Here is a 19,966-nt window from a genome sequence, read left to right as displayed (position 1 = left end):
TTCCTGTGCCTTTCCGTTGATTTATATTAAACTGGCGATGCGGGATTCTGTAGAAATATTAAATTTGTTTTTATTTTTTTGGTACATTACTTTCGTCTCATCGAGGTTAGAGAATGTTGATGTAATATAAGTTTTGTGACGTTTTAATCCATTAAATAAAGTTATTATTGCTGGAAAATGTTCGGAAATTTAATTAAAACTGCACCCGGATAGTCGAAATGGTTAATTTTTTTCCTTTCCTTTTTGCAGTTTTGGTAAGCAAAAATATTTATGAAAACTGCAAAAATCGCATTTTGCAAGTTTTTCGTGACCGTCGGATCACGCAAAAGAGGAAAATTTCATTTTAAGCAAGGAGTGAAGGCACGAAATGCAGGAATGCATTTTCTTCTTCGACTACCTGGAAGCATGTTTTTGATTCTTCTGCTAATTCCAACCCCCCTGGATTGATTGTTCGATGATAAATAGGTGCCGCGAAAAATTTCATAAACAAACAAGTCGGTATCCTTAAGGGGCTAAGATGCGAGTGATTGATACAGCTACAAGGACACGTACCATTTATCTATTCTCTACATCATTTATCTCACCCGCAGCGATTTCAATCTATTCTTCAAATTAGAATTTATCAAGTTCATATTTTAAACAGGAGACAACCAGACACACGGAGAGAAAACAGATACGGGGCGATGAAAAAGTGCGGAAGTTTTATTATAGCTTTCTTAAGGGAATTACTATGTACATAGAGAGCCTCTTTAATGTTTCTATTATGTCCTCCGAGGGTCTTGTGAGAGAGATGGCTTTTGATAAAAGAGATATTAAAGTGGTAACTATTCATCCTCTACAGTTTTTTTCTTTTTCGACGGCGGCTCCGAAAGATTAACTATTCCATTCATCGGGAATAAGCAAAGCAGCCTGACGTTATTATTCAATGTTGCACTGGTAGAAAGAAAATTAATCATTGTATAGCTTCTGTACTTAACCAATTATTTTACACCTCGGCTTTTCTGATTTTAATATACTTTACTGTTGAAACTTCACCGCGGTTTACCTTTCACGCCAAACAAAAGGGAGAAAAACATAAATTAAGTTGTGTTAATACATTTTTATGCCGATTAAATCGAAAGAAAAGTCACCACCGGCGACGTTTACCCCCATTTTAATACTCGAGTTCGCATAAATCAACAATAAATCGTCCTCTTTTCTAGAACTCATTAACTTATGCATTAGAAACATGGAAGGGCGGCTCCGTTCGGGACTGATTACACTTCTTACTCCTTCCGTCCTGTAATAAAACAAGAATGGAAGAACCGAAAGGCCAACTCTATAATCTGTAAACGTAGAATTTGCCATACGTCTATAGAAGATAGATAATCATAATTAGATAAGTTCGGAAAGAGATTAAAAGATTAGAAGACCGCAAATCCGCTTACGTAGTGGGGTATGAGTGGTGCCTGGCACTTTAAGTGGAGCGGTTCAACTTTACACCTTCTCGATTTTTCGCTGTCCAACCATATAAATTCATACATCATCGTTTCGCCCGGTTCTCATTAATGTTTCGAAGCAGGCTGCTTAATCACCGACTAGTAAATATATGGAAGAGTAAAACCATACGACACTTGGGTAACAGTAGGAAAGGGAAATTTTCGAGTGCAGCATTCCCGATATCCGATGCTATGCCAGGCAGCAGCTGTGTTTGATGTGCAGATTTATTAGAAATGACGCCAACCAGAGCTTCCTATTGGGTCATAAACCATCTGGGATGTGATTACCTGTCGAATGTCTTCTCCGGTATCGCCCAAGTTTTTAAACATTTCCGTCCAATCTCCCTAGAACATTTTAATGCGGTGTTTATAATGTCTATAAAGCCGGTAGGGTGTTTAAAACGGGCTGACGGCGATTCTACTCTACAATTGGCTAAGGGTAAGGATGCAATGAACACTTTCGACCGGGCTAATAGCTGGCCAAATGAACTACTCCCTGACATTTAGTTAGCAATAATTCTTTATTTAGATTTACTTCGTTATATAAAAAGCCCCAACTCAGTGGATAAATTATTCACCTTTTCGATTGTTAAACTTTTGTCTGGCAATCGATTCTGCTTTTGGGTGGTTTGGCTGTCTTCCAGCTTTAGCTTTACCCACCACTTCAGCCGCAAGTACTACTTGTTAAGGCGTGTAGCACAGGCCCTTGACCAGTCCGCTGCAGGCCTAATGGCAACAAGAAGTCGATATGCCGTTGGCAATCTTGTTTGTTCTGATCAAGGAAGATTAGCCAAGGTCCGACAGCGAAGCTAAGTGAATTAGTCGACGAAGCAGCCGCAAGTCTGGTTTCTTTTCCATCGCCGTCACTTCTAATATAAGAAAGAGAAAAAAGATGCTCTCGATGCGAGATGCATCCTCGCGACAAGAGTGATTTTCGACAGTTTGCCTCGTTTGTTTTAACTGCATTTTTTTATTTTCTCTTCCTCCCCGTCAGGCCAGTTAAATAAATTCGTTTTGACCGTTGAATGCTTTTCTTTAATCCGATTTTAACTTTGATTTATTAGAATAGGTGAAGTTAGCTTCACCCTCGGCCAGAAAAACAAAAACAAATTTTAAAAAATAAAACGCAATTTGATCGATCCTACCTCACATTAGCGCTGTTTTAAGGTAAAAATTACTTGATTTTCATACGTGCGTAAGATAAATTCGAAATTGTCCGCATGCAATTCCGCAATGGGCACGATTATTACGTCACTGAACGCATTCCTTCCGTCTCACCCAGATAAAAATACGATTTATTGTTATAGTAAGCGAATAAAACTGTCATTGATCCCCGTACAGTTATACCAATTCTTCTAAAGAGCAGTCGTTTACCATCCGTCCGTCGCTACTGGCAAGTCGGTAAATACATCGTGTACCTTCCTTACCTGATACCGTACTCCACTCGGCCGGTGGTCCTGACCATCAGATAAGTGCGGGTCAAATCTAGTTTGAGCAGCGGAATGATATATAGGAAAGGTTGCAACCCGCGAGGTGTCAACCATTATTTATATTAAGCTCATCTGCGCCAAGAAAAGAAGCTGGGATACTAATTCATATTATTTCCATTGCTTTCCTGCTCGGCGTGCCACATTCCGCAGAGAATATCCTGTAAGACCAGGAAGCAAATGATCAATGCCATCTCTGTATATGTACAGTACATAATGCGTTCTTCATTGATCCATTCTCTAATGACAAACTGCCGAACTATAAGCAGACAATGCCGAAAGAATTTAATGATGGAGTCATAGTGATACTTTTTGGTGGAAATGCGTCCAGCCTTCTTATTTTTACATTAATTCGGAGGTAACAATGCATTGCTTACCTGTGTCAGTCAAAGACCTAGAGGTTCGTGAGGGGCAAAAACGTCATTAAGACGGTGTTTTTTATTTTTTGGTTTTTTCTGATGAGATTCATTACGGAATTGCTAGCGTGTTCGTGAATGAGATAATTCCGAGCAAATCCACTTTAGTCCCGGCTGTAAATAGTAGTTTGCGTGCAAGGTAAACACGAGACAGTATTTGTAAAATTATACTTATTGTTATTACCGGAGGCGATGTGTTTTTCTAATAACGCGTGATGACGAACGTAGAGAAGAGAAAAATAAAAGTAGTGAAAACGGATGCTTATCGTCACGACATCTTTCGCGAAAAATCGCCGGCATCTATCAAATTTATTTTGCTGCTTCGGGATAATTGCAGCATCGTAATTAATTGATTGACGACAAAATTACTTGTTTATCAGCATCATGTTGAAACATCCATATGCGGTGTTCGAGTTCTGGCTTAGCGTGTTAAAATTACACCTAGCAGGTCATTATTAAACTATTTACGTTCGTTTGTGCCGCTGTTAACTCCGGACTGAAGGTTGATAATTTGATTTGTCACGAAACTTTACAGTGTTTTAATTCGGCTCCGTTTATTCTTTCTTTCTTACTTAAATTACAATTTATTATGCGCCATCAACTCACGCGTGTTAAAAAGTAGCGTTATCGTAACGTAATTAGCATTTATCTTTATAATACCAGTTAATATTTTACCGTAACTGTGTAAAATTCTATTTTTCAGATCACTAACTCGATAAAAAATACAAAGACCAAAAACAGAAGAAACAGCTGCCCGCTCTCTTATTGCTGGTTTTTATTTCCATTCTCCTTTTCATTTCGTCTTGTTTTATTATTCCATTTGTAATTTTCGTCCTCTGTAAATAATTTATCGAATTTTGATAGCAGAACAAAATCCGGATTGAGTAATCAATATGCGGGCACTAGTTTAATTAAAGGTAATAGTAATCTATCAAGGCAAGTAAGTAATTCGAATTATCCGGCTAAATAGAGCTAATGAGTTTATACGAGTGAAACGTCCGAGGAAAAATGAAAAGAGTTTTTTCCAATTTTTCCTTTTTTCTTTCCCCATCGGCCTGCATTCTTAAAGGTTTATGGCTTTAATCGTAAATGCTTAATTGGGATTAAGGCAATTTTTATGAAACGAGAGAAGAGTATTTCGCAGAAAAGATTAAAGAAAAACTCTTGTAAGCGTTCAATCAACCCTTTATTGGCGATGGAAGGGTAGAGAACGAGATGTCTAGTACTGTACACGGGACGGAACAGTTCATTCTGTTGCGGAATGTGACAGATAACGAGCCATCTTTGCGCCAGAGGTCGATAGAGTACAGTCTCTGATAATTCAGTTGCAGTCAGCAATCAGATAAACGATGGAATCAATAGAGAGATGTAAACACTCAATCTGGGGATAAGTGCGAGGAATGTGCGATCAGTCATACCGAGTGACGACTTGTGCTGTCCGCATTTTCCGCGACAGACACTAGTTCATTAAGGAAATGCATTCGGAGACGAAAGGTCCATCGTCTGTCTTTCTTTCTATTTTCTGTCTGTCTGCTTCTGTTTCATTTCCCGTCAACGTCTTTATATATATATATATATTTTTTTTTTCTCTTCTTCTTTTTTGTTATCCACACAATATTACTTTTCTTTTTTAGTTTCTTTTCTTTTGTATCCATCATTATAACAGGTTCCACTTCTTGTTTCTTATTTTTCCAATGTACTTTTTTTGACACAAACTTCACCTATAAGCGATATCAAACTTCAAAGAAACTTCACTCTAAAGCGAACATCGTTGCAATTTCAGACGTCTGCCAAAAATAGAACGGAATGTACTTCTCACGACTGACGACGCCATTTTGTTTCTACGATTATTGCAGTCGGAGAGAGACCACTGCGTTGCTTTTTTTACTTTTTGCACAGACTCGATCACTGATGCAGCAGTTTCTTTAACTCGTTAACATGCATTTTCTTTCTTATCGTCGAGTCTCCGAGTGCAGAAATGATGCTCTTAACCCAATAACGACTCAGTTTTTCATTTAACTCGCTTGCCAAACAAATCGATGGCTGTAATTTTTAATGCCAGTGGAAAATAGGAAATGTTCACGTGTGAAATGACATATGTATATTAAAGGTAAATTGGCCGAGTTTTCATTACGTATGCCACGTGATAACCCAATTACTTATCCATCATTTCCAGAGTCATACCTGCGCACGCATTTGTCATCATTACTTGTGTCGAGAATTCTTCCGTCGATGACGTATTTTACTTCTTTTTTCCGAAAAACGTATTGTAGTTCCAGTCACGTGATAGTGACAACAATAGAATTTGATTGATGGTGGAGCCTTGTGTACAAGCCCAATCTCGTGCTCGGGAAATTTCCACCTTCATCTTAGAAAACTGGAAAAGCTGTGTTGGACTATCCCGTAAACATTTCTTTTGAAGCAAAAGCGGGGTTTATTGAAATGTGCAGTCGATATTTCTTTGTTACGCTGGCAAACTTGATTGAAAACCAAAGAAACAATCCGCTGTGAGCGACATCGAATCAAAATTGGAATGGTGCGAATATATATTAGTTCTAACACAAATTGGCTCTTTGTAGAGAGCGACTGCCACTTGGATATTACACCTCGGGCGCTGCAACAACCCCCAGCGCCCCGGTCCGTCATGAAAGCAAACCGGGCTAATTTAGTGTAAACCCGGGGTCAAGTTGCATGAGTGTGTCTCGACTTCAATTAGCCCGAGGTGAACGAGGGCCCCTTTCTTGTTATTCGGCCTTACAACGTAATCCAAGGCGCCGATTAACCGTTAAATAGGTAAAGAAAAGAAAGCGGAAGGTAAGTTTATTAAACGGACACCCCGGGAGGCGAAGGGGAAGGCCAGGTGAGGGTTAAGACCCCTACGGTGAAGATCGATAGCTTTGACTGGAATAATTAAATTTTGATAAATTTCCTCCATTTTTTTCTCCTCGTTCGTTCCCTCCTTCTTCGCTGCCTTCATTATAAGTCATTAGGGGAAAGCAGGGCTAACAGGCAGGATCCCATGGGTGCTGTCTCGTATCGGGCCACTTAATCCCAACACTCACATTTTATTTTTTTCCTTCATCGTCCTTCTCAAAGCCCAGTTTTCGTCGTGGCTATGAATCACAGGCATCCGTCCTGTTGCATTCACCCGAGGGAGACCGGGATTATTCATACGTCGCCCCCAATTTTGGCACCCCCATTGCCATTTCTGTTAGACCTGGTCGGTGATGGATTACTCTCTGTGTTTACCCTATCCCGGCACTGTGTTATAATCAGGCCTTCTAAATCCCAGGTGTTCTACAGCTTATTCAGTTTGTCGGGACATCTGTTAGTTTGTTGGATGTCGGAATCAATTAGAAGCATGCCTCCGACACAAAGGACTCTACCTGATCGATTATTCCAGGCGCTTTTATTCAACCCTTCCGGCTATTCTTCTTTAATCTCCTCTTCGTTCTGCAACTTAATCTGTAAAATGCCATTTCCTAAAAACTTGTAGCCATTGCCGAATCGTCGTATCGAGTCTCGAACCCTCTATGGGTGCACACGATAACAATCGACACGTAGATTCAAGTTTGCTGTGGGGAATTTCTTTTATTTTCGTTGAGAATCGCAGTTTGCCAATGGCCAGTTTGAAAATGGAGTGCATAATTATTTAAGAAACGAAAAAGCAATTTATTCCGAAAGATATTTCCAGCGGTTTATCCATAAATCCAGTTATCAAAATTTAGTTTCTGCGTGTTGTCATATAAATTGAAAACGAAACGGGAGCCATTACCTGTTACGTTTTGCCTGCTTAGAACTGGACAAAGTTGCTATTCGGAGCACGTCGATTGCTCGTTCGCGTTGTTCTTGACAGTTTGATTTATTTCTCCGGCAAAGAAGGTGGGAGACTAAGACGAATTCCTGGGCAGTGTCTGCAGAATTACATAGCACCTGGTCGCTCCCTCCGTTACGTCCCGCATTGTCTACGGTACAAGTACAAAGAAATAAATTACGTTAAATCCAAAGCAAACGCCGTAATGAATTAAGTATAAAATACGTCTGATGTGTTACTTAATTGGATTAGAAATGATATCGGCAACGTACGAGAAGAATATAAGTTGACTCTGGCTCGTGTAAATCGTTTGAAATTACGTATTGCAACTTAGAAAAAGTAAAATTAACAAGCGCTAATTTTACAAATCAAGCAGAAAGAGGCATGGAAAATACACCGCAGCCCTTATTTTGATCGACGATCAATTATAAGACATTTTAAAATTAAACAGAAAGCTGAAATTTGTTTAGGAATTTATTAGACGGCAGAAAAAACTGTCGACTATTAAATTTTCCAGGATTTAACACGCCCTTGCAGATAACGAAAAGACGGGACGGCAGAAAAATATGCGAACCTTTGCAGGAAGAAAGCCAAGCTGCGCTTAAATCTTCGAAAGTAGTTTTAACAGCTCGGTATTTGCCTGCTTGCCAAGCCAGGCCTTAAAGTCTTCATTAGGATACGGGCATAGATCAGACTTAATCTTCGCTAGTTATACACACTACCTAACTACAGTTACTACTATCCTACACGGGCATTAATAGCCATATTCGTTCTCACGATAATTGACCGTTTGTCACCGAGAATGGTGTCATAAAATCTCTGGTATTAGATTGCTTACGACCACCTATTTGCACGGGGCACTGCCACAATGCTTCCGACGTAGAAGGGAAAGGTCCCTTGACCACCTTACCTATTTTATTGAACATATTTCTCTATCTCGTGACATTCTGGATGTTACTTTATTACTCCACGCGCGTTATCGTCTTTCTGTTTGTTCTACCTCTGTCAACACACAGACTGCAACTTGTAATTGGTTGTTTCGAAATTACGATTTACGATCGACTTAGCTAATGATTAATAAAGCAAAATAGTGTGGAAAAGCAAAATTTGCCAGGAATTTTGACGAATTCTGCCGGGTGTTCAGGTATCGACTCATAAGTAATGTAAAACTTCGATTTTCCAGGAGAAAGAGGAATATGACGAATCAGAATCATTTCCGTAACGAAAAATCGGTACAAATTTCTTCGCTTCCATTTGCCACTCGGCTTGCATCGACCCGAGCAAATAATGAGAAGAGGAATTTTAAGGTTTCTTCTGGAATATAGCGAAACGACTGTGTTTGCAAATGAAACACGAAAGGCTTCCATTTCTGATCAGCAAAGTGATTAATCTAGATCTGTGGCTTCGCAGTTGCACAGTTGCCGAATGGCACGTTTTCCACCGTCGACTCGAAAGTTTCAATTAAAAGATCGCTTTCGCTCATTAATATGCAGCCGCAACGGCGAGTCGGGCAAAACGATATTTATTTAAAAAAGAGAGATGGGATGGCAGCCAAACGATACAATCGGTTGCAAGCTCACAGATGAATAACCTTGGGCAAATCATAATTTTCCTATCGCATGAACACAGTTCCACCTCACTTCTTTCCGTCGGAGGCCTATTTCTTTCATTTGCCGGCCGTACATCGTGCAAACTGAACCGTAACATGTTGGTTCTCCATTACGTTTCCAACTGCAACCGGCCACGGTTTTGCTTTTTTTCCATTTTATCGATTTCTGATGGCAAGAAACTTTCCACAAGTCGATGTGGCCCAAACTCGGCTATTCATATTTTTCCAGTTTTCTTTGCCCTTAATGTGAATCCAAGCAGGTGTATCCTTTTGCTATTCCGGGTAAATTTTTAGTTTAGATTACGATACGTCCATCTGCCCCTTCTCCTAACAATGGACAAAGTTTATATAACCTCTGATTTACGAGCTTCTCTTTCGTAGTTCAACCAAAACTTGGTTGAGGGCATTGATTCGGAGACGAGTATTATTAGAAGATGCGAGCAGATGGAAGATTTCCCAACAAGAGAAGCTCGAGCTCGGCACGACAACCTAATGTCGTGTCCCGACATGCAATATGCCAATTATGGGCCACGGACCACGTGTTCGAGTTCACAGTCACGTGTGCGATGACGTCACGCGAAGAGCGCATTGCTACTTGTGGAATTTCTAAAGTTTGTTCGCCGCATGCACATTAAAGTTTGCAAATATTCCTTCCTTCCTTCTCATTACTTCCGAGATGCACGACATACTTTTTCGGCAAATTATCTTTGTATATTTTATCTGGCTATATATTTGTTGCATACAGATTTATTGTGCGGGCTCTGCTGTGCATGCACGATAACAGAAAATTGAGAAATTTCTTATTTTAAATTACTTTTTTCGTGGAAAAATTGCATTACTATTTATTTATTTCACTTGACGTTTGTTATTCATTTTCTTTTTCTACATTTATTTTAATGTAATAAATCTATTAAAGTTTAAAACATGAAATATTTCTTAATTTCCCCCTTTTTCCCCTAGCTGACTGCAATAAGCCACTGGGAATGGAATCGGGAGAGATTAAAGACGAGGATGTGACAGCTAGTTCTTCCTACAATCTACCGAGCGTAGGGCCTCAAAATGGAAGGTAAGATCCCATCTATGTGTTTAAGTCTCTACATTAACTATATCCTCGGTATGGAATTATCCGTCCCCCTTTAAAGCATCAGATAAGAATGTAGTATGCTGTTTCGGGAACAAGTTCCTCCCGATTATATCTACCAGTACATAAATCTCGAAATATATACATTCGAAAGCCAACTTTCCAACGTGACGTAGTTACTAAAATTCTTTTTTAATAAAAAATGGGGGCAAGAAACCCGTGCAGAATAATCGAAATCAGAAATTTACAGTCACAGATTATTTTCTCGTAGTTATTAAAGATATTTTGGTACAAACAAAGGACAGAACTATCACTTGAGGCTGGAAAAGTTTGGTCTATAATAATAGCAAGGTTACAATGAGGGCGTGTCCACTTAGGATGCTTGATGGGAAGTTGTAATTACAATAATTGTTCTCTGAAAACTGTCCCGGAATAACTGCACAATTTGCTACAATCCATATTATCTTCGAAGCATATCACTCATTCAATTTACATTCGAAATTATTGTCTAAGGAATTGTACCCAACACCAAGAAAATAACAGTGATCGCTATTCAAAAAACTGTTAAGGAGAAAATATTGAAAAAGCATAAATTGCACAAAGCAAAATATTTTCGTTTATTATTCTAAAATTTTTGGACCCAAAAGTCATTAGAAAAATTGGACAGTGGTAAGTGAATTGCTTGATATCTGGTAAGACATCAATTACTCTTAATGACATTTTAATGTTGGCTTTTGCTATCGTTAACCACGAGACTGCTAAACTTTCTCTCACTTTGCACTTCATCTATGAGTTAGATTAGAAAGTTTAAAAATTTTTATCGTTTCTCGTTACTTTATCTCTCACTAAACCTTTCTTTCCAACTTATTCGCTCGGTAAAACTATGGCAAACTTTGAGGTTTTAAGTGGCTGCATGCCAGCCACCGGCTTATGCCAATGCATCTTCTTTTCTTTTTTTCAGAAACGAAGATCTTCTCGGGCCACTCTAGCTTTGAAACGAATCTGCGTGTATTTTTGTCTGCTCAACATGAATATTTTTTCTGATCAAAAAAATAAAATGTAGAAATTTTCCAGTTTGAGGATACGATTTGACGTGTGTGAAGCGATCGATGAATATCGAGAAAGATATATACGTGTTCAAGTAGTTAGTTACTCCCGCATTGGAAAGTACCACTAACAAGCCACTGATGGAAATGGTATTTTTGTCCAGATACCGACAAGTGGCAGTCTTGCGGTCCTGTCTGACTTCAACATCACGTTTGGAGCCGAAGGCAGAGCTTTGAGTGGAAGAACCACACGTGACTGCAACTATCTGACCAGACTTATAAGGGTTCTTAGACGACAAGGAGGTCATGGCTTCCGCTTCTTCTGTTCACTTCCGTCCCTCTCGAGAGCTTGCTCCTTGTTAGCAGGCACCCTCCTCTACACCTCATAGACTTTCCTTTGGAACTGGAGTCGTTTAAAACAAGACAACTCTAACAATCGCCAATTATGTTACGACATACACATACACAAGGCCGAGATTTGGGCACATCAGTCTAAAGATGTTCGTTGAGTTGTAGCAGAGCTTTAGATATGCGTTACAAGAATTAATTCGTACGCTTACGAGAAATTCTATTGTCGATCCAATGCTCTTCCAAGTATATTTACATAATTGCTTGTCGCTTATATTTCTACTTTTAAATTTACGCAAATGCTTTTAACCAGAAAATACTTTGTAATATTGATTTTACAGACACAGAAAAAGAATCAATGCTTCAAAAAATAAGAGGAACTATTTTTGCTTCTACTTAAAAAAAATCTATTTTAGCTTCAACTAAACTTTCTCTAAAGTGAATACTTTAAAGTTTTAAATATCTTATCCTGTCCGAGAAATCTATCGAGGGGAGGAGAGATTATTCCAGATTGCACATCTGCAAACATTTGGTGAGTTACACTCCTCTTTTCATCGAGTTTGTGTCAGGGCATCCAACATTCTGAATGCAGCATTCCCTTGGGAAGTTCTAGTTTCGTTTTTCTAGAGGAGTGGCGATGATCCAATGATGAAATGATCTAAGCAGCAAACTTCATAAATCCGACAGAGCAGTAGAGATCAAATGGCAAGATACACCGTCAGTAATTATAGTTTTCAGACGAGTCACCCGATTCCAAGCATGCCAAAAGTGTCGCCTTCTTAAAAAAGAAGCCTTAGAGGTAGACCAGTGCAAATCTTAATATTCATTCTGTATAAGAACGCATAAAGTGTTCACTCATAACCACCGCAAGTACCGCCCAATGTCTTCTGTTTTCTCACCCTGTAATTTTTGTCGCTTCTCTTACCGGCTCGTCCGGCATTTTACTGTGAAAAATGGTATATTTATTTTAATTAATTATACATACGAAAAGCTCGGGGCTATCCGGATGAATGGCATTAAGGTATCGGGCAATGGCAGACACCTACCCATCTGCCTTAAGAAAAACTTCCACAAACAACAGACGAAATCTTTCTGATTTTAAATGGAAAACAGTCTAAACCGATTTAACGGTTGGTTGTTGCACTAAATCGAACTATTTGTGATGGAAATTCAGTCTCAACTAGTATATTCCTGAAAGGGTTCGGCGACATTGTCAACTCTTCGGTCAAGCTGTAAGCTATTTTTCCAGAAAATACATTAATAATTGTTCGATATTATTGCTTCTTACGCTTTTAAATTTCATTGCAGTTAATAATTTTTATGCTGTTTATTTAAATTTTCTTCTTTCGATTAAAAATAACCTCTACATTATTGAATCCACAAGTAAATTGGCTGGGTTTAACACCCACGTTTCTTCAAGAGTGCATTAATCAAATTAGGAAATAATGCATTCTATGTACTATATGTGCCGGCGTATAATACGCACTCCATTTTCCATCAAGGCATTTTTTCAAAAAGCAATCTTCCCGGTACACTTTACTGAAAAATAAAGTGATTAAAGTAATTTTCTCATACAGCTGGCGTGTTTAGATACCGTACAGAAATAAAGAATATTCAAGTACAAACAACCATGCATTTCCAGAATGAAAATAATGCGCATCCCATTTTTCAGGAAAAGGTGCTTCTTGTACGTTGGCAAACACGGTATACAGCCTACAGAAAATGAAATATTTAATTATAAATCTAAACCGAATTGCAATTAAGTGCCATAATTTGGGAATAAAACGTCGTACAATCTGAATTATGCCATTATGCTGAGTATGGATAATGAGGCCCTTGCACTGTTTGAATAAATACGATCATTTGAAACTCTCCACTATCAATCATATTATAATAGTCCCAATGATTAATGATATTATAATTAGTTAATATAGCTCAGGTTATAAAGTAGACGTGGCAAATAAGCGTATAGTTTTAACTTTGTAATTAGCGGCAATTATGCTAAATGAATGAAATAAAGAGGAAAAATTGCGAGGATATAAGTTTATTTATAAGCTCATACGATCTGATAAGATGAAAAATGTTGCTGATCTTTAATTAGAAGTTAACAAGGTTGGAAAAAAGGTGCAAACTAAGCCAAGATTTAACTGGCAAAGGATCAAAAGGATGGACCAACCGGCGCGGAAAGAATTTGGCTGCGTAAAGGAAACGATCAAAAACAATATGACAATTAATGTGGTAAAGATGTCTTATTTGCGTAGACTGTAAAGGAAAATGTGAGTCTAGTGAACGTTAATGGGATTATCACAGAAAGAAAACGGGAAAAGTTGGAGGAGAAGAAAGTAGAAGAATGAGGCAAGTTGGCAATTCCGGTCATTAGATGCAGAACTACTTGATCATGGAGGTGTCACCGCTTCTGTACTTGTTGAGCGGTCCACATTGTTAACGAGTGAAGGGCGATAGGAGGCTAGACGCAACAAACCAATTTCTTCCTCCCTGGCGGGCCACGTCACACTCTGGAACGCCGAGATAGATGGAGTCACGTGATGGATGAGTCCCGCGAGGTCGAATGTAGGGGCATCACGTGAATGGAGCCACAAACATTTTCCTGTCAATCAGGGTTATTGGGAGAGGGTCAGAGGAGCGCAGGGGTCAGTCGAGTGAGAACACATCGTCTTAATGAAGGTGCCAGAGTGCAGCGCCATCTTGCCCGGAGTGCCGCTAACCAATTGTATTGTCGGCCCCACGACTGGATGGAAGGCAGAAGAGGATTACACACAAACAGACTGGGAATGTGATGACACCAGCGAATAGTACCATCTGGTGCCAATTCAAGTCCGCTCCATCTTCCGATGATAAATTACACTTTTCTGGACCGGTGTGGTCTCTTCGGTGACGTGTCACCGGAGACAAACAAGCCGACACCAATTATACGGGATGGTCGGGTCATTTAAGAACATTAAACCCACAAATACGTTCTTCTCGTCGTCTCGGATAAAAATATTTTACAAATACTTCTTTGTATCGCTTCTAACAATAAAAAAACACTGGAATAACGGAACGGGTTAAACTCGAATTGTTTCAAACGTCAGGGAAAAATTTTTCGTCAGAGATTGAAGTGGAGCACTTAAGTTAACCACCAATTGGATAATAAAAAAGTGATAATGGCCAGGAAAAGACAGCGAGATGAAGGTTGTGTTGTATTACAAAGCATTTCGGTAAGTGATACGAACAAAAGTTGAGTTCAAATTCAATCTGGATCGACCAATCAGATATTTGAAGACAGATAGAAATTCAGTAAATTGATATTACAGAACTGTGTTCAATCAGACGCGGATATTTTCCGTTTCTAAAACACGACGAACGTTTGAAAGGATGACAGCATTCATTTCATTTCAATCTCAGTCAAAACCTCGCTCTGATAAGATGGCCAACCGAGGAGAAAGAACAAAAAAACACATTTTGTATTAGTTTTCGAGGAGAAACTCTCCAGAATTGTATTTCCCCTTCTACAGTTCCATTACATTTTCCACATTTTTTCCCCTTTCCTCTTCCTTCTTTACTTTTTATTCCACTAACGCATTCAAATGGACGATTTCTTTCTATTTTCACTACCTAATCGCACTAATTTTTCTATTATTTCAGATTGAATCGCGAGCTGAACGGTGGTTCTTGGTGTCCGGAGAAACAGATATCCCAAGAGGTGTACGAGTATCTAGAAATTAATCTGCATCAGATGCACGTGGTGACCGAAGTGGCCACGCAGGGCCGATTCGGAAACGGTATCGGACAGGAATACGCGGAGGAGTACATGCTGGAATATTGGAGACCGGGCCTACCAAGATGGCGGCGATTCAGAAATCGACTGGACCAAGAGGTAAGAGGCCATGGCTTGAAGTAGGGAGTTTGGACAAGTCGTAAAGAGAGATTACGAGGGTAATGAAGAGAATTTCCGCCATCGGATGACCGCTATACCGTATCTCTCGAAATGACAGCTCGCGTTGGACCGGCCTACTCTCGTTATAAAAACCCGGCAAAACAAACTCTCGACGACTGTAATAATTGGTGCAATACCCCTGGGCAGGAAAGCCTATCTCTGGCAGATGGGTTTGTTATTATAGGTCAGTGGGTGACAATAATAAGTTACGCTGCCTATTGGGACCAAGAAAAAAAAAGGAAAAAAGAATTCCTCGGCTCGCCCTTGCCAAAACACTACGCAGTAATTACTTGTGTTTGCAAAGGGAGGATAGTTTGCTTAATTTACTTCTAAATTAGATACCGGCGCCGATAATTAAACTATTCTCCACTTTCCCTGCACAAACATTTCGAAAATTTTTGACTCCATTCGAGGTTCGTTTAGAGTTCGAGGGGATCGGGTTACCGACTCCTCGCCTACCTGGAAGAGTTTTATTTGTTTCCGCTGCGACCTTATCACACCATCTGGGTTATTTGCTGCTTGACATGTCACGTGGTACGTACGTCATTAATCAGGAGGTTGTAATCTAATACTGTCGACTTTCTCGACAGTTCCACCTACTTTTTGTGCCAGCTGTCTTGACGTCATTACAAATACTCCCAATGCCGGCTTTTATAGCAGCTCTTTTGGAATTTTACTTCCCGTGTATAATAAAACCCAAGTGAGAAATTAAAATTTTTGAAGGAAACAATTCTTCGGTAAAAAAATTCCCAATAATTTTTTGTAAAAGTTGGTAGTTTTCAGAAAGTGGATATAATTTTTAAAGCAATACATTTTTCTTTGAATTCGTCCTATACATTGAGGATAAAGGCATTAGGAATTACAATTTTTATCTTAAAACTGTCTCAGATAAGTTATCCGGAGGATCAGCAATAAATCCAATAGTGGTCAATGCGGCGTGAAGGTGACTGGATTTACTGTTTTCCACCCAAAGGGATATACGAAATCGTTTCCGAATTGACGATGTCTTAAAAAAATGTTATGTAAATATTGTAAACAGTATAGGACAAGAAGAGCGTTAAATGAAAAAATTCATTTATTCAATAACACACATAAATATCTCGTTATCGAGTGAAATGATGGTGTTTGTCTTCGGCACATTCAGTTTAAGCAGATGAATTATCTAAAATCGATGCGAGATTAAAAATTCAAATTTCGTTTTTCTTTTCGAGTTAGTTAATAAAGTAAATTTTAATTAAATTTTAGTTAAAATCTTCTTTATAAACAGCAAAGAATTAAAGGAATACGAAGAAAAAGAAAGATTGAAAAACGTTCCCAAACGAGCCGACTAATTAAATTCTATTTAATTTTCAGCCGAAGAAAATTGCTGAGAATTCTCAAAAGTTGTGCATCTTGCATCACTTCTCCCAATTTATTGTTTCCTGTTACACACACCCGTTAATGTGCTACAATACCCCGAGGTGTAGCTCATATGGTCGACAGCTTTACATCCTCATCCTTTTCTCCATTTCTCGCTCGAGTGGCTCCACCCTCATGTCTAGATAACCACCAAGATTTTAAAATAGGTTGAGGAAACAATAGAAATGAATAATCCCAAATGCCCGCATCTCATCTCCTTGAGTGTTTTCCCGCCCGCTTGCAGCTAAATTGTCAATTCGAACATAAATTATCACACTACGTGACAATTACGAAATCAATTAGTTACAAATTTTAAGCAAGAATTCATTTTTCTGGCGTTCTTACGGTTTCAGTCGTAAACGGCTAGTTATGGCAATCCTTCATTACTCTGACGATTTTTCTCCTATTTAATGCGCGCAGGCGTTTGCAAAGAATGTGCCTATTAAGTTTGAGAGAATTAAAAAAAAAACAAATTAAGCTTCTTTGTTGCAGAGTTGTTTGATAGTCTTTTTAAATTACATCAAATAATTAAAGTTAAATTTATGTCGTGGAAAGAAGCTCAATTTTTAATGAAAATTTTTGAATGGAAATTTATGCTGGAAGAGCATCGACAATGGCCACTTTTCGGGTGTAAATTACAGAGAGTGTGAAGAAGAATCGCTTAGCCGCTGCGAGTATCAATCAAGCAAATTAAAGAACGAATTTGCTTAACGATATTTGTGGCATTAATCGATGATCGAAGCGGCTATTACGTCTTCGCTCCTCAGGTGCAACTTAGAGGTGTCTTGACTTAATGAACTCGGAACGTTGTAATCCGCTGGAGCGAAGCGTAAGAGGATTACTCGCTACAGACTCACTATTACACTTTTGCCGTATGAGGACAAACAGAATCTTTTCTCTCGCAGATGGAAGGATTGCCCCATCCATACATGATTGCAACGGTTTCGTGTTGCTATGTTGACTTAATGCCGACAGTCGTCCATACCAGACCATTGCCACCAACATTAAATATTCCAAAGTAATAGAACGGAGAAGAGACATAGAGTGTTAGATTTCACAATATATTTATAGATCTTTTTTCTGACCGTGGGAGTATGTAAGAAGACACTCTCCATAGATGGCCATATTTCACTGCCATCCTGTAACGGGACACTGTCCATTGTTCCTCTTCTCCGTCTGATTGGAGCTTCGACGTGACGTCACCAAACTAAAGATTGCAATTGATAATAATAATATTACTAGGAATTGCTTCTGTTGCAATTTCGATTATGGAAGACATCCGAGAACAACTTTAACGATTTCCAGAATAAATGGATTTAATATCTTTTTATCTCGCTAGATTATTATTTCCGTCCAAATAATGAATATGGTGGGAGTTTGTTAAATCTCTGATTTATGAAAGAAAAAGCACGAGTGATTTAAAAAAGAAAACCATTACCGCTCACTCGGAGGATGTCTGAATTGAGAAATTCATTTAATGTCCTCCGGAAAGCTTTCAATTGTAAAATTGTTTATGGCATACACAAGGAATGCATCAATTACTAAGGGTGCGCCGTCGTGGCACGAAAACCTTGCCGGAGAAGACTAAAAATGCGCCTCTTATCGAAGAAAAACGTCTCGAATGGAAAGGACAACACACATGTTTACATACCAGAGTCGATAATGTATACAAGACGACGTCCATTCAGATATCAAAACACGGAGTGGCGACTGTAAAAACATGGCGTAAGACCAGAAGGAAGGAAGCCGTGTTTGGATTGGTATTAGGGTGTAATTTGTCTGCTGGTGAACATGTGTGATACCAACCACCTGAGTTCTAGATCAATACGCTCCCCTACAAGAAACTGTTGTCTTGTGTCATTTAAAGCTCTCCCACTTTGACGTATTGTAAGCATAGACAATGATTGACGGTTGCGTTCACTAACTGGCACCATCTGTTCTCATCCGGCTCTTAATTGATCAACTCTTAAATTGCCCACTTTTAAAACAAGTCGAATAAAACAGCAACTTTTAACTTTATTTTCTACTAGTACTGCGACGTCTCTCGACTGAATATTTTTTCTTGCCATCTTTATTTTCCGATTTTCCGACCCTTTATTGTATAACAGTAAGAAAAAAAACTTGATGCGCTTTTTAATTTTATCATTGCTTTGTGTTCCCCGAGTTAAAACCTCAAACTGGGTTTAAAAAAAGGGGGCAATCGGAGATAAAAAGCAGATGGAACTCAATATGGTCTGACATCCATTGACGCGTAATTAGGTCGAGATAACAAACACGCCTAATCTATTTAAGGAAAAAAACAATGGTAAAAAACTTTTGAAGGAAAAATTCATCCCGTTCTTCCCCAGTGACAAATTATGTTTGCTTACCGCTTGGATTGAGCCGTGCAGGAAAGTAATGAGCACTTTTGGACGTTGCTTTTTAACATCTCTATTAAAGAGAAAAACGACTTTTGTGCACCTTCTGTTTCACGGATTGCTGGCCACACGTGAGTCATATAATGCCAATCCTTTATGTCCAGCTTTGGTCGAATTTTCCTTTGAGCCTGGAGATTAAGCGTAATTGTGGGAACGCGATGGACAGCATCGAGAAAATGGGAATCGGCGGGTATAACGCTGAGCAATAAGTACCTCGTCTGCCTGCAGATGGGAACATTTAATTCACTGCTCTGCCATCTACGTGCCCTCACCCTCACTGATTAGATTCAACATTAAAGAGCTGGAAAGGATTGCTTCACTTCACAAAGGATGCAATCAAAACTGAAATTATTAGGAAAAAATTCGATAGTATGACTGTTCTGTACGAGGTCGAAAGTTTTATCGTGTTTAATAAATCATTCTCCGGACAGATTCGAATTCGTAATTTGTCGGTTATCAAAATGAATTCGTTACGAAATGTTGGAGCAGAGGAGACGCCACATTTGACAGCTTCGACTTCACATACGGGATCATTAACGAGACCGGAAACACATTGAAGAGCGTAACAACTCTAGGAAGACGTAATCCAATCCCTTAGTATGTCTAGCTGATTAAGTCTCTGTCCACCGCACAGTTAATGATCGTCCTATCAGATGCTATCTGGCGACAGAAGCAGTTGATCCAGACTTTCAGCCTATTGACTGCTTTCTTATCTTGCTCATCTTAATCACTCCACCTCTTCCTCCGTCTACTGTTGCTATATTTGCGAACTGCGCCTCAGACTGTCAGACTATCCGTGTGTAAATTACTCTATGTTTGTTATTCTAGCCATGTTTTCTTCTCTGACGTCATCGGGGGTGGTGTTCTTTTCGACTACTATTTATTCGTCCGTACCCCGTCGTTAATTTTCCATTCCTCAAATCAAATTTCCACTA

At 39.1% G+C, this 19,966-nt stretch overlaps 1 protein-coding gene across 4 annotated transcripts in view; it reads left to right on the top strand.

Moving 5' to 3' along the window:
• LOC136990204 (discoidin domain-containing receptor 2-like) overlaps positions 1-19,966 on the top strand; it is a 126,238-nt gene that overhangs the window by 92,882 nt on the left and 13,390 nt on the right. For all 4 annotated transcript variants that reach the window (XM_067288579.1, XM_067288582.1, XM_067288580.1 and 1 more), the window contains 2 exons: positions 9,765-9,870; positions 14,925-15,156. In XM_067288579.1, the coding sequence (XP_067144680.1) occupies positions 9,765-9,870; positions 14,925-15,156 (338 nt within the window). The remainder of the gene's footprint in view (positions 1-9,764; positions 9,871-14,924; positions 15,157-19,966) is intronic.

This window comes from Centruroides vittatus, unplaced genomic scaffold, assembly GCF_030686945.1.
Source record: "Centruroides vittatus isolate TY-2023 unplaced genomic scaffold, ASM3068694v2 scaffold_861, whole genome shotgun sequence".
Taxonomy (NCBI): domain Eukaryota; kingdom Metazoa; phylum Arthropoda; class Arachnida; order Scorpiones; family Buthidae; genus Centruroides; species Centruroides vittatus.
Note: the sequence above shows the minus strand (reverse complement) of the source record. Positions and strands in the feature narration are given on the sequence as shown.